This window comes from Microcaecilia unicolor, chromosome 8 (genome assembly GCF_901765095.1).
Source record: "Microcaecilia unicolor chromosome 8, aMicUni1.1, whole genome shotgun sequence".
NCBI lineage: Eukaryota > Metazoa > Chordata > Amphibia > Gymnophiona > Siphonopidae > Microcaecilia > Microcaecilia unicolor.
This window is the reverse complement of record NC_044038.1, coordinates 142,735,213-142,749,851: the sequence shown is the minus strand read 5'-3', so window position 1 is coordinate 142,749,851 and position 14,639 is coordinate 142,735,213. Positions and strand designations below refer to the sequence as shown.

Sequence of the window (14,639 nt, the reverse complement as noted above, 5' to 3'; positions counted from 1 at the left end):
CTGCCCAGTATAATATTTATGGTACAGTAAGGTTCTGAGTGTGTTTTTGCACAAAGTTGTGCATAGTGGTTTGCAGTTGAGCGATTGTGCTTAGAATATGCTTTGAGCAACCACTTTATTCTTTGACATATGATACATATCTAATATCTAAATTTAATAAAGGGTATTGTGACTTTTATTTTTATTTATTTATTTATTCTGAAAAAGAAAGAGCCATTGCTAATGATTTTGAGTGATGTGAAGATTAATCCTTTGTTCCTGAGAATTTAAGAGGAGAGCAACTGAATGGGTTTTATAGAGGTTTTGAAAATGAGGCTTAGAGAAAACAGATTTTATTCCCAAAAGAGCCCTCTTTCAGGATCTAGCTATTGAAATGTTGCCATGGTTGTGAGGGACTGTATCACACTTAGGCCTGTAACCTGGAGTTTCATGGGTAGATGTGGTAAGGGGAGGAGCATCTGACCAATCTTAAAACTCTAGTAATGTAAAGTCCTGTGGATTGCTGTAAAATATTAATTTTCCTACATGACTTTTTTTTTCTTTTAGTTTATAGGCATGTGTTCTTTCATGTCAAGTTCCTTGTCTCCTTTATTTAGATCATCAGGATAAATTAGAAAACCAGTGAATAAACTGTCTGTCCAGTAAGGGTCATAGAAAAGACCGTTCTGCTCGGAGTAGAAGATCTGAAGCCATACCTCATCTCCACGCTTGAGAGGGAGAATTGTAGATCCAGAAGCAACATCATGGTTGCCAGTGTTAGCATCAAATGTTTTTATCCGGTATTGTCCATTGTGTACCAACCCAATAGCCAAATGTTTATTGGCCAAAGTAATGTCATAAGTGAAGTAATAAATGCCAGGGATGCTGCAGACGTATTTCCCACTGGTAGAGTTGTAATGCTGTCCTTCATTCATAAGGACTTTGTCAAACTTAATAGGCAAACGCTCTTTGGGGTAACTTTTGGTGGCTGCCACAGAGAATGCAGATTTTTTTCTTTTTGTGCCACATTTACAAAGCCCAGGCATCCCATTGTCCCCCTTTTCTCCTTTTGGCCCTTTTTTCCCTCCCACGCCTTCTTTCCCTGAATCTCCAGGGATACCCTTTGGTCCTCTGGGCCCTGCTCTACCAATGGCCCCTCTCTTCCCCTTCACTCCTGGTTTACCAGCATTTCCCACTCTGCCTGGTGCACCTGAAACAGAAAATCACATAAGGGTTAGATCTGAAATGGCAACAGTGTCCGGCGCAGTAGATGTGCAGAAGAGTATAGTTGATGATAAAACAGCATAGGGATTTTAGTTATTGATATTTGGCTTCCATCAGAATAGGATACTTCTTTCCTTTTGACCTTTCATGTGAAATTTATTTGAACAGACTTTAAACGCATTTACATCAATTTATATCGTAAGTCAAACTAGTAAGAATGTCATACTAAGCTTCTAATTCCCTTATCTCTTATTTGTCCTGTTTGTCTGTCTTAATTAGATTGTAAGCTCTGTCGAGCAGGAACTGTCTCTTCATGTTCAAGCGTACAGCGCTACGTACATCTAGTAGCGCTACAGAAATGATAAGTAGTAGTAGTAGTAGTTCTATTAGACAGGGCAGTGTGTATTGGACCAAATAGTACTCTTTACAAATATTCCTCATCACAATTTATCTTAATACATTAACATTAATATTATAATATTCACAATAATATAGGCAGAGTTTAAATATAGAAATAGTATGGGGAAAAAAAAGATCACCTCCAAACAGAACGGACAGATCTGTTCTTGAATACTCATGTACTTGTCAGGACATCTTATCCATCAGTCCAATAATAGTATCACAGCTTACAAAGATTTTAGCTTTCTCTAGGACTAAGAACATAAGCGCTGCCATACTGGGACAGACCGAAAGTCCATCAAGCCCAATATCCTGTTTCCAACAGTGGCCAATCCAGGTGAATTGATTTGCTCTTTTCTGACCACTGACAGGTCATTTATGACCTATGAACTGCATAGCTATAAGGCTCAAACTTTTCTATACTTTTGCTGAGGGCTGAATCTTTCTGAAAGCCTTGGCTTCAGCATTCTGTGTAATACAGCAGCTATTTTGCTGAGAGCTGTGAAAAGCTGTGTATCCGAGGTCACTCTGACTCTTAAGAGCATTATTCCACCCTCCCTGACAGAGTGGGTGCCACTGAGACTACTCCACAAGGTTTGAAGACAGAAGTGTTGAGGATCTAGATAACACTTTGATAAGCCCTGGGTACTAGAAAATTCCTATGCTGAATTTCATAAACATTGAGATAGTAGGTGCCATCTTATGTAAACAATAGAGTGACACAGAAATTAGCTACATGCAACACATGAGTTTGTAGAACTTGCAAGTTGGGAGGGGGGATTGCTGCTCGGTCCAGTGTACAGTGGTGGAAATAAGTATTTGATCCCTTGCTGATTTTGTAAGTTTGCATACTGACAAAGACATGAGCAGCCCATAATTGAAGGGTAGGTTATTGGTAACAGTGAGAGATAGCACATCACAAATTAAATCCGGAAAATCACATTGTGGAAAGTATATGAATTTATTTGCATTCTGCAGAGGGAAATAAGTATTTGATCCCCCACCAACCAGTAAGAGATCTGGCCCCTACAGACCAGGTAGATGCTCCAAATCAACTCGTTACCTGCATGACAGACAGCTGTCGGCAATGGTCACCTGTATGAAAGACACCTGTCCACAGACTCAGTGAATCAGTCAGACTCTAACCTCTACAAAATGGCCAAGAGCAAGGAGCTGTCTAAGGATGTCAGGGACAAGATCATACACCTGCACAAGGCTGGAATGGGCTACAAAACCATCAGTAAGACGCTGGGCGAGAAGGAGACAACTGTTGGTGCCATAGTAAGAAAATGGAAGAAGTACAAAATGACTGTCAATCGACAAAGATCTGGGGCTCCATGCAAAATCTCACCTCGTGGGGTATCCTTGATCATGAGGAAGGTTAGAAATCAGCCTACAACTACAAGGGGGGAACTTGTCAATGATCTCAAGGCAGCTGGGACCACTGTCACCACGAAAACCATTGGTAACACATTACGACATAACGGATTGCAATCCTGCAGTGCCCGCAAGGTCCCCCTGCTCCGGAAGGCACATGTGACGGCCCGTCTGAAGTTTGCCAGTGAACACCTGGATGATGCCGAGAGTGATTGGGAGAAGGTGCTGTGGTCAGATGAGACAAAAATTGAGCTCTTTGGCATGAACTCAACTCGCCGTGTTTGGAGGAAGAGAAATGCTGCCTATGACCCAAAGAACACCGTCCCCACTGTCAAGCATGGAGGTGGAAATGTTATGTTTTGGGGGTGTTTCTCTGCTAAGGGCACAGGACTACTTCACCGCATCAATGGGAGAATGGATGGGGCCATGTACCGTACAATTCTGAGTGACAATCTCCTTCCCTCCGCCAGGGCCTTAAAAATGGGTCGTGGCTGGGTCTTCCAGCATGACAATGACCCAAAACATACAGCCAAGGCAACAAAGGAGTGGCTCAGGAAGAAGCACATTAGGGTCATGGAGTGGCCTAGCCAGTCACCAGACCTTAATCCCATTGAAAACTTATGGAGGGAGCTGAAGCTGCGAGTTGCCAAGCGACAGCCCAGAACTCTTAATGATTTAGAGATGATCTGCAAAGAGGAGTGGACCAAAATTCCTCCTGACATGTGTGCAAACCTCATCATCAACTACAGAAGACGTCTGACCGCTGTGCTTGCCAACAAGGGTTTTGCCACCAAGTATTAGGTCTTGTTTGCCAGAGGGATTAAATACTTATTTCCCTCTGCAGAATGCAAATAAATTCATATACTTTCCACAATGTGATTTTCCGGATTTAATTTGTGATGTGCTATCTCTCACTGTTACCAATAACCTACCCTTCAATTATGGGCTGCTCATGTCTTTGTCAGTGGGCAAACTTACAAAATCAGCAAGGGATCAAATACTTATTTCCACCACTGTATATAAAGCCACTGTGATACTGTATTAGCCCGGAGGGGTCAGATGATCAACAGAGCGTAAGCCTTTGTAGCTATCTGTAATTACCTAATTGTCTAATTGCTCTATTGTCTAATTGCTTCATTGTGTAATTATTTTACTCTATCTATTATTACTTTGCCTAACTGCTATATTGCCATATTGCTTTGTTATCATCCAAAGATTGGTAAGTAATAAAGACCTTTCCTCCTCTAAGAAACCTGGCCTTTGTCTTCTCTGTCACCCCAGATCCTGGGGGTGGCTTATACACTGTGACTCGGGGTGGGCGTAAGGATGTAGAAACTCTACTGCCTCACCTGTCCAAACTATTATATCTCTTATACAGTGCCGTAGCAAGGGTGGCTGACTCCCGGGGTGGGTCGCCGCTGCGCACCCCTCCCCCCCCCTGGGTGCAGCACATGCACCCCCCCGGAGCGCATTCTTACTTGCGGGGGACGGGCAGGAGGGCTGATCCGCCCCGAGGGCACGTCGCTCAGAGCTATGTCGGCTCCGCTGGTTCGCTGCTCTCTCTGCCCCGGAACAGGAAGTAACCTGTTCCGGGGCAGAGGGAGCAGGGAACCAGCGGGGCCGACACCCCCCCCCCCCCCAGCGCGTGCACCCGGGGCGGACCGCCCCTCCCGCCCCCCCTTCCTATGCCACTGCTCTTATAGCAAGTGGAAGGATCAGAGGGAAGAATATTATGGCCTTCTCTGGGGACCGTGTCATAGCCTAATTACAGACTCCACTATAAACACAGGTCACAAGTACCTGGCAAGATCCAAGAACAATAAAACAGACTTTATGCTGCTTATCCTAGAAAAATGCAGTGGATTTTCCCAAGTCCATCTTAATAATGGCTTATGGACTGTTCATTTAGAAGGATTATACACCACCTACGTACTTGGGCCATCAATGGCGCATACAGTATTAGGAAATAATATGTTTTAAAAAACTGTTGGAAAATAGCAGGGGTATGTTTAAGGTGAACAGCAGAAAACAAAGGAACATTAGTTCCCCATAATAAAGAATGTAGACATAATAAAGGTGAGTGTAAGAAAAATGATGATGGATGAAAAGAATACTTTAGTGTTATTTTAAGTATGCCTTTGATTGTATTTTGCTTTTGTTTTTAATTTATTTTTGTTCAATTCTGTTATACACTTGTGTTTTATGTTATTTTTGTTTGTCCTATTCTTTTTCACTTTTGGGGACTTTTACAAAGGCGCGCTAGCATTTGTAGCGCACACTAAATGCTAGAGACACTCATATATTCCTAAGGGGGTCTCTAGCGTTTAATGTCTGCTTATTTTTAGTGTGTGCTAACGCTAGCACGCTTTTGTAAAAGGACCCCTATGTGAATGTGGTGGAGTGGCATGGTTATGAAAATGATTAAAAAAGTAAAACATCTTTTATGGACTTGCTAGAAAATATATACTTTTACAATATTCCACTAAGGGTAATGCCAGCCACTATTTTAAAAATGACACAGATTCAGCTGAAGTCCATGAGGAGACGTTCAAATGGATAGATAATTATGAGGAGAGGGCCTTTGTTGGGGCCTACAGAGCGAATATGGAATTGTTAGGTGGGAGAGGAATGGGTGGTGTGGTCTTGTATCAGGAACCTGAGAGTCCGAAATCAGAGTCCCTCTTGCTTAGGGTCCCAGACTTGGTTTCCTGGGACCTAGGATTCCTAATTAGAGATCTAAGGATTTTTTACTTTTGGATTTTATCTGCTTCCATTGATGTAAATAGAAATGAAAATTTTCACTTTATCTCTAGGAATAGCATTAAAAATAAGTGCTAAGAGGTGAAGTTAAAAATTACTTTTCTTTAGTGCTTTTTGATGCACACATGCAGTTATTTCTATGCATTTGCCTAGAAAGTAGTTGGTGATTCGATTATTAGGCATGTAGATAGCTGCGTGGCTGGTGGACATGAGGATAAAGGGGATGGGATGACTTCCCTATGAGAAAAGGCTGAAGCGTCTAAGGCACTTCAGCTTGGAGAAAAGATGGCTGAGGGGAGATATGATAGAGGTCTATAAAATAATGAGTGGAGTGGAACAGATAAACGTGAATCATTTGTTTACGCTTTCCAAAAGTACTAGGACTAGGGGGCATGCGATGAAGCTACAAAGTAGTAAATTTAATGTGAATCGGAGAAAATTTGTCTTCAATCAACGTGTAATTAAACTCTGGATTATGTTGCAAGAGAATGTGGTAAAGGCGGTTAGCTTAGCGGGGTTTAAAGGTCTGGACGGCTTCCTAAAGGAAAAGTCCATAGACCATTATTAAATTGACTTGGGGGAAAATCCACTGCTTATTTCTGGGATAAGCAGCATAAAATGTATTGAACATTTTTGGGATGGCCTGGATTTGTGGTCTGGATTGGCCACTGTTGGAAACAGGATGCTGGGCTTGATGGACCTTTGGTCTGTCCCAGTGTGGCAATACTTATGTACTTTTACTCAGCTGTGGTAAAAAGTGGTCTCAAGTGCCTTTGCACAGGTTTATCCCACATGTTAAGGGGGTCTTTTACAAAGCTGTGCTATCGTTTTTAACTCATGGTAAAAATCAGCTGGCGATAAACGCTGAGACGCCACCAGTTGATTTTTACCACAAGCTAAAAACGCTACCACGGCTTAGTAAAAGTCCCCCTAAGGCTATTTTTACTGCAACCATTAAAATGGGCTTTTTCTATTTTTTGTATTAATGCTTATGTGCTAATGTTGCCATTAGCGTGTGGCCATTACAAAAATTAGCATGCGAGCACTACTACCACCCATTTTGTAGTCAGTAAGAGCTCATGCGTTATTCCTTTTCTAAACAGCATGCAGCAATGTAGCTGTGCAATCTGATTAGCACAGGAACACCTGCTCTCTGCCCTCAGACATGCCCCCTCAAAATAAATTTAAAATATTTTTTAGCGCATGGTTAGTACATGCATGTTTGGCACTTACCACAGGATGCCTGAGTGCATCCAGCTGTAAGTCATTTTATGCTGCATTAAGTGCGTGTTTGTGCCTAACACAGCTTAGTAAAAGAGCCCCTTAAATAGCTTTTTTAGTGCAATTTAGTGCTAAATCTGTATTAAAATATGAGTTTAATTAGCACAAATATCCATGCTAAAGCTTGAGTAAAACGCATGGTAAGACTGGTGAACTTTACCACATTGGGGCCTAGTAAAATCTGCTGCTGAGATCACACAGTCACTGGTTATGTTCATACACAGGATGTAGGAGAGAAATACATCAGCACCTGAGACATATGGAGCCACCACAGAAATGTTACCTACATTAGTATTTTCTGTAGTTCTCTTTTTCATAACAATGGATGACTTTGAACATGAATAATTACAAACTGACATTGTGAACATTTTCTGTGGTCTAGCAGATTGATAAAACTACATAAGAACATATGAATAGCCATACTAGGTCAGACCAATGGTCCATCTAGCCCAGTATCCTATTTCCAACAGTGGCCAATCCAGGTCACAAGTACCTGACAGAATCCCAGAGTAACAAGGTTCCGGAATCCCAAACAGTAACAAGGTTCCGGAATCCCAAACAGTAACAAGATTCCAGAATCCCAAAGAGTAACAAGATTTCACGCTACTGATCCCAGGGATAAGCAGTGGCTTCCCCATGTCTATCTCAATAGCAGACTATGAACTTTTCCTCCACAAACTTGTCTAAACCTTTATTAAACCCAGATACGCTAATCACTGTTGCCACATCCTCCAACAGCAAGTGCTGGCGTGGGCAGGTGCAAGTGGGCATCATTCCTTCCCATTACCACTAGACCACCAGGGATTTTTCAAGGTAGGCCTGAACAGGGGAATCCCCTTGGGGGGTGGCCTGGGCTTGTCTTGCTATATCTTCAGGGGGTGAGTGGGGAGAGAGCAGGATGGGGGGAGGGGCACCGCTACTCGGAAGCTAACCAGGCACTGGCTGATATTCACACCAGTTACCTTTGCTTCATAAAGTTAGGACAGCCTTTTTTTCTGTCCTAACTTTATGCGGATTCCTGGCAGGTTAGTGTACTAAATATAGTGGCTAACTGGCTAGGTCCATGCACTGCCCAAACTACGCTCCTGGCCTGCCCCTAACCTCGCCAGTTAGGGGTTGGTCATTAACACCTGGATTCTATATATGGCACCCAGATTCACATGTGCTTCCAAGATGTGCAAGCAAATTAATTAAATATGGGTTTTGAACCATCAATAATTGGGTGCTAACACCAATTGTTGAGGTTAATTGGCACCCATTAGAATTTCCATGCGCACCTGGCTGCTCGTTATTCTATAAGGCAGGGCACCTAACTCCGATAGTGTATATATGAAAAGGGACATAGCCATGGGAGGGGCCTGGACCTGTCAGGGGTGTTCCAAAAAGTTGTTCGCATACTTATAATACAGGGTCAATGGGCACCAGCATGTAAGTCTGTCACTCAAGGTTTGGGTGTGGGAATCGGTGCTAAGCGAGATTCTTTAAAGGGTGCACATTTTATAGAATCATACTTAGCGCCTATCTTTTCTGGCACCCATTTTTGAACACGATTTATAGAATTTCCCCCTAAGAGGCAATTTCAGTGGCACTGTCTGGTTAAGTGCTGTTGAATATTGCCACTTAGCTAGGGGTGGCCCATAGCAATCTGCCGCCTAAGGCAGGGATGAGATGGCGCCCTGGTCTCCATGCATCGCCCCCCCCCTCCAAGTCCAATATCTTTCTACACTCTCTCTGCCAACTCTCTCCCTTCCCGCAGTCTGGTACAGTGGGGGAAATAAGTATTTGATCCCTTGCTGATTTTGTAAGTTTGCCCACTGACAAAGACATGAGCAGCCCATAATTGAAGGGTAGGTTATTGGTAACAGTGAGAGATAGCACATCACAAATTAAATCCGGAAAATCACATTGTGGAAAGTATATGAATTTATTTGCATTCTGCAGAGGGAAATAAGTATTTGATCCCCCACCAACCAGTAAGAGATCTGGCCCCTACAGACCAGGTAGATGCTCCAAATCAACTCGTTACCTGCATGACAGACAGCTGTCAGCAATGGTCACCTGTATGAAAGACACCTGTCCACAGACTCAGTGAATCAGTCAGACTCTAACCTCTACAAAATGGCCAAGAGCAAGGAGCTGTCTAAGGATGTCAGGGACAAGATCATACACCTGCACAAGGCTGGAATGGGCTACAAAACCATCAGTAAGACGCTGGGCGAGAAGGAGACAACTGTTGGTGCCATAGTAAGAAAATGGAAGAAGTACAAAATGACTGTCAATCGACAAAGATCTGGGGCTCCACGCAAAATCTCACCTCGTGGGGTATCCTTGATCATGAGGAAGGTTAGAAATCAGCCTACAACTACAAGGGGGGAACTTGTCAATGATCTCAAGGCAGCTGGGACCACTGTCACCACGAAAACCATTGGTAACACATTACGACATAACGGATTGCAATCCTGCAGTGCCCGCAAGGTCCCCCTGCTCCGGAAGGCACATGTGACGGCCCGTCTGAAGTTTGCCAGTGAACACCTGGATGATGCCGAGAGTGATTGGGAGAAGGTGCTGTGGTCAGATGAGACAAAAATTGAGCTCTTTGGCATGAACTCAACTCGCCGTGTTTGGAGGAAGAGAAATGCTGCCTATGACCCAAAGAACACCGTCCCCACTGTCAAGCATGGAGGTGGAAATGTTATGTTTTGGGGGTGTTTCTCTGCTAAGGGCACAGGACTACTTCACCGCATCAATGGGAGAATGGATGGGGCCATGTACCGTACAATTCTGAGTGACAACCTCCTTCCCTCCGCCAGGGCCTTAAAAATGGGTCGTGGCTGGGTCTTCCAGCACGACAATGACCCAAAACATACAGCCAAGGCAACAAAGGAGTGGCTCAGGAAGAAGCACATTAGGGTCATGGAGTGGCCTAGCCAGTCACCAGACCTTAATCCCATTGAAAACTTATGGAGGGAGCTGAAGCTGCGAGTTGCCAAGCGACAGCCCAGAACTCTTAATGATTTAGAGATGATCTGCAAAGAGGAGTGGACCAAAATTCCTCCTGACATGTGTGCAAACCTCATCATCAACTACAGAAGACTTCTGACCGCTGTGCTTGCCAACAAGGGTTTTGCCACCAAGTATTAGGTCTTGTTTGCCAGAGGGATCAAATACTTATTTCCCTCTGCAGAATGCAAATAAATTCATATACTTTCCACAATGTGATTTTCCGGATTTAATTTGTGATGTGCTATCTCTCACTGTTACCAATAACCTACCCTTCAATTATGGGCTGCTCATGTCTTTGTCAGTGGGCAAACTTACAAAATCAGCAAGGGATCAAATACTTATTTCCCCCACTGTATCTCCTCTCCTTCCTTCCTCAACTCTCCTTCCCAGCCTACCTTCTTTTTTTTGTTTTGCAAAAGTTGGCAGTGGTAGTGATCCCCATATGCTGCCCAGCCGCTGGCACTGGCTTTTCCTTTGTACTGCGGCCTGCCTCCAAGGAAACAGGAAGTTACATCAAAGAGATGGGCCGCAGTACAGAGGAGAAGCCGGTGCCAGTAGCAGGGCAGTGTATGGAGATCACTGCCACCACTAAGTTTTGAAAAACAAAAAAAGAAGGTAGGCAGGGGAGGGAAGTTGAGGAAGGAAGGTGGGGAAGATGCAGCTGCATAAAGAGTGCCGCCTGAGGCCTCCGCCTCAGTTGACCTAGTGTTAGGGCCGCCACTGGGCTTAGCCACAGAACAGCAATTTAAATGGCCAGGAGCCTCTCCTGCCTGCTTAAATTGTTGCATATTGAGCCCTTAGAATATAGCATTTACATGAGTATGTGTGTACTTATGTGCATTAGCACTAGCATGATGCCTATGTGCTGTTCTGAAAATACTAACTTAACTTAAAAAGTGTGCATTTTCAAGGGTGGCAGACACAAGAGGCCAGCACGGGTGGGGCTCCTATTTCCATAAGGGAAAGGGGATGGGACTTGATACCAGTGATGATCCCAGGTCGGCTGCCACTCGGGGCGGATCGCCGATGCGCACCCCCCCGTGTGCAGCACAACACCCCCACCTGGCGCAATGACACTCCCCCCAGTGCATCAACCCCCACCCCCCGGATGCACAACACTGGAGGGGTGCAGAGAGCAGTCGCGCGGCTGTTGGCTCCGCTGGCTCCCTGCTCCCTCTGTCCCGGAACAGGAAGTAACCTGTTCCAGGACAGAGGGAGCAGGGAACCAGCCTAGCCGACAGGCATATAGCTGCTCTCTGCACCCCTCCAGCGGCGTGCACCTGGGGCGGACCACCCCCACCGCCCCATCCTTGGTACGCCGCTGCTTAATACACTTTGGAGGGATGGAGGATTAAGCAACTTGCCCAGAGTCACAAGGAGCTCTAGGGGGAATCAAGCCCATGTCCCCACCTTCTGAGACTGCTGTACTAACCACTAGGCTACTCCTCCAGAATGCTGTAAGTTACATGCAAAGCTGTCACACTTTGATGCTCACTCTTTCACCAGCTCTACTACTACTACTACTTATCATTTCTATAGTGCTACTAGACGTATGTAGCGCTGTACACTTGAACATGAAGAGATAGTCCCTGCTCTATGCCTAGCACCTAGTTTAATCCCCAGTTATGCCGGTATTCTATAAAGGAAAATAAGCATCTACTATGCTTTCCTCCTAGCATGTAATTGGAAGTGCCCAGTTATAGAATTCCCCCAATATCCCTATTTTTCAGGTTTGAATTAATCGCAAAATGAGTTGCCTTCCAAATGCTGAGCTACTTACCTTCCACTCCCATTTCTCCTTTTTCGCCATCCTGTCCATCTTGACCATCTTTTCCTGGGAATCCCATTCTCCCAATGGTTCCTGGAGACCCAGGAGCTCCTGGAATACCTGGGGGCCCTTGAGGTCCTGGAACGCTGCATAGGAGTTGGGGTTTCGCTACCTGGGAATAGGGCTCTCCTTTAGCAGATCCGCAGAGATGATTAAACATGCAGGAGATCATCCAAACCAGAAGTACCAAGGAAATCATGCTGCAGCCTGCCCCAATAAGAGAGAGAAGGTCACTTTATATCTGGCAAAACATGAACAGAGCATTAATACAAAATCCATATATTTTCAAAGAGCAATAATATGAACACTGCAACAATGGTTGTATGGCGGTGGTACTGGAAAAATGATGCACATCTCTTTCCTGTCCTTGCAGTGATGGGTTTGATTTTTCAGAATGGACAAATCTTAGGAAAGAAACTGCAAACATTAGTGAGCTGCTGTGTCAAGATCTGCTGTTCTCCTTCACCAGAGTCCTGTGAGCACTTCATCCCAGGATGTCCGACTATTGACAGAACATCACTATAGCTCCACCTCAAAGCTTTGACAGTATTTTCATTGCAAATATCAGTTGCCTTTCAAACCTTAAATCCCAGTTACTTATTCACACATGCAAATATGTGTTCAAAGAAGTATATTTCTGCACATACAATGTTGAGAAACTAGGGGGGTCTTTTACTAAAGATTAACTTGAGTTATCAGCAGCAGGGCCCATTTTATTCCTATGGGCCCTGCTGCAGATAACTCAAGCTATCTTTAGTAAAAGACCCCCTAGATTACAACAAACATATTGTTCACCTAGACTTCTAGAAAGTTCTGACAAGTTTATTAATCTGTCAGTACGTTAGCATCACTCACAAGGCCCCTAGCCCTCATAGGCACAAGAGACACTCCCTTTAAAACTAGAAAGGAACAGCAGAATTTGTCTAATAAACAACATATAGGGAAAGCCTATAATTGAGACAGAAAAAGAAAAGGTTTTGTTTGGGAAATGTTTGCCATGGAATTATTGAGTGTTTGTCCTCAGTTTAAGTAAACAGAAGACACCTTTGGCTTGCTACAAAAGCTCAGTCTTAAATCACATAGGCTTTATTTGACAAGCTCTTTGCTTTAAATTACACTCACCGTCTCTAACCTTTTTTGAATCAAGATTCTGGTTAGTATATCACTTTATGAAAAGTCTCTTGGTCAGACAAGTTCGTCCACAATTCATCCACAATCTGCCTGTGCTGAGATAAAAAGTTTCTAATTGATGTAACACTGTCTAGGAACGCAAGTTCCAAAAATGAAAACAAAACAAAAGCCCAGTGTAAGAAGGCATTCCTCCAGTCACTGCTCCCAGCTTTCCCTCTGCTGCAGTTTTCTCCACTCATCATTGCCAAAACATATTTTTCTCATTGTGTAATAAGCTTCAGCCTTTTTTTACGTGGCACAACATGAAAATCAGCTCTTATACATGTAGCTGAGCAGAGTACAGCTCTTTTCTTATACCTCATTTCCTGCCCCTCTCCATATTTACTGGCACTGGGAAGGGAGTTTAACTCCTAAAGGAGGAGGCATTTACAAACAGCCTGCCAGAAAATGATTTCTGCCTCAGGGCTAAAAGGGTAGAAGGATTATAAACCACAGATGAAGCAACAGCAATAAATGGATAGTGTCATCTAGCAAAGTGCATTAATGTGTGGAGGAGTGGCCTAATGGTTAAAGAAGGCAGTCTGAGAAGCAGGGAAGATAAGATTCAAATCTCAGTGATGCTCCTTTTGATGTTTGGCAAATCATTTAACCCTCCATTGCCTTAGATAAAACCCTAAGGGTCAATATTAAAAATGATTTAATCATTTTGACCTGCCACAGAGCAGACATTCAGTCTGTCTTAACTGGAGAGTGCTACTGACCACCGCAGCCCTCTGTGGTTAGTGCCAAGGAAGTCTGAACCCAGAGGTTATCTGAGCATTGCCTTCATTCAGAGCTGGTACCTGGATAGCTCTCCAGGTAAGTGCAAGTATTTCAGTTTCAGATTCCAAATCCAAACCAAAATCTAGATTCAGATTTCATTATTATTAACATTTGTATAGCGCTACCAGATGCATGCAGCGCTGAACACCTGATACAAAGAGACAGTCCCTGCTCAAAAGAGCTTACAATCTAAATAATACAGACAGACAAGACAGTTACGGGTGAGGGAAGTAATGGATGAGAAGGAAGGAAGGGACAAGAGGAGGGCAATTGTGACTAGGAGCTTAAAGCAGCAATGAAAAGGTGGGTTTTCAGCATAGATTTGAAAACAGGTAGAGATGGAGCTAGACGTATAGGTCCAGGAAGTCTATTCCAGGCATAAGGTGCAGCGAGAGAAAAGGAGCGAAGCCTGGAGTTAGCAGTGGAGGAGAAGGAGGATGACAAGAGAGACTTGTCCAGTGAGCGGAGTTCACGGGGAAGAATGTAGGGAGAGATGAGAGCGGAGAGGTAATGGGGGGCTGCAGAGGGGATGCATTTAAAGGTCAGTACGAGAAGTTTAAACTGAATGCGGAAGCGGACAGGGAGCCAGTGAAGTGACTTGAGGAGCGGGCTAATGTGGGTATAACGATTCTGGCGGAAAACAAGTCGTGCCGCAGAATTTTGGACAGATTGGAGAGGAGAGAGATGGCTGATCGGAAGACCAGTAAGAAGTAAATTGCAATAGTCCAAGCGAGAGGCGACAAGGGTGTGGATAAGGGTTCTGGCATCGTATTCAGAAAGGAAGGGGCAAATTTTGCTAATATTGTAGATAAAGAAGCGACAGGTTATGGCGATC

At 44.0% G+C, this 14,639-nt stretch overlaps 1 protein-coding gene across 1 annotated transcript; it reads right to left on the bottom strand.

The window, feature by feature from the left end:
- Positions 1-154: 154 nt before the first annotated feature.
- Positions 155-13,246, bottom strand: C1QTNF2 (C1q and TNF related 2). The gene is made up of 3 exons (XM_030211978.1): positions 12,974-13,246; positions 11,804-12,058; positions 155-1,189 (listed from the first exon to the last, which is right to left on the bottom strand). Exons 2-3 carry the CDS (start codon positions 12,048-12,050, stop codon positions 543-545), a joined length of 894 nt encoding a protein of 297 aa, XP_030067838.1. The 5' UTR covers positions 12,051-12,058; positions 12,974-13,246; the 3' UTR covers positions 155-542.
- Between the last annotated feature and the right edge of the window lie 1,393 nt (positions 13,247-14,639).

What these genes read in the sequence shown, in the direction of transcription:
- C1QTNF2 (XM_030211978.1), bottom strand. Translation starts at nt 12,050, where the DNA reads ATGATTTCCTTGGTACTTCTGGTTTGGATGATCTCCTGCATGTTTAAT. An exon ending in AGGAGAAATGGGAGTGGAAG is followed by an intron (nt 1,190 to 11,803) that starts GTAAGTAGCTCA and finishes TTTCTGTTTCAG; the next exon opens with GTGCACCAGGCAGAGTGGGA.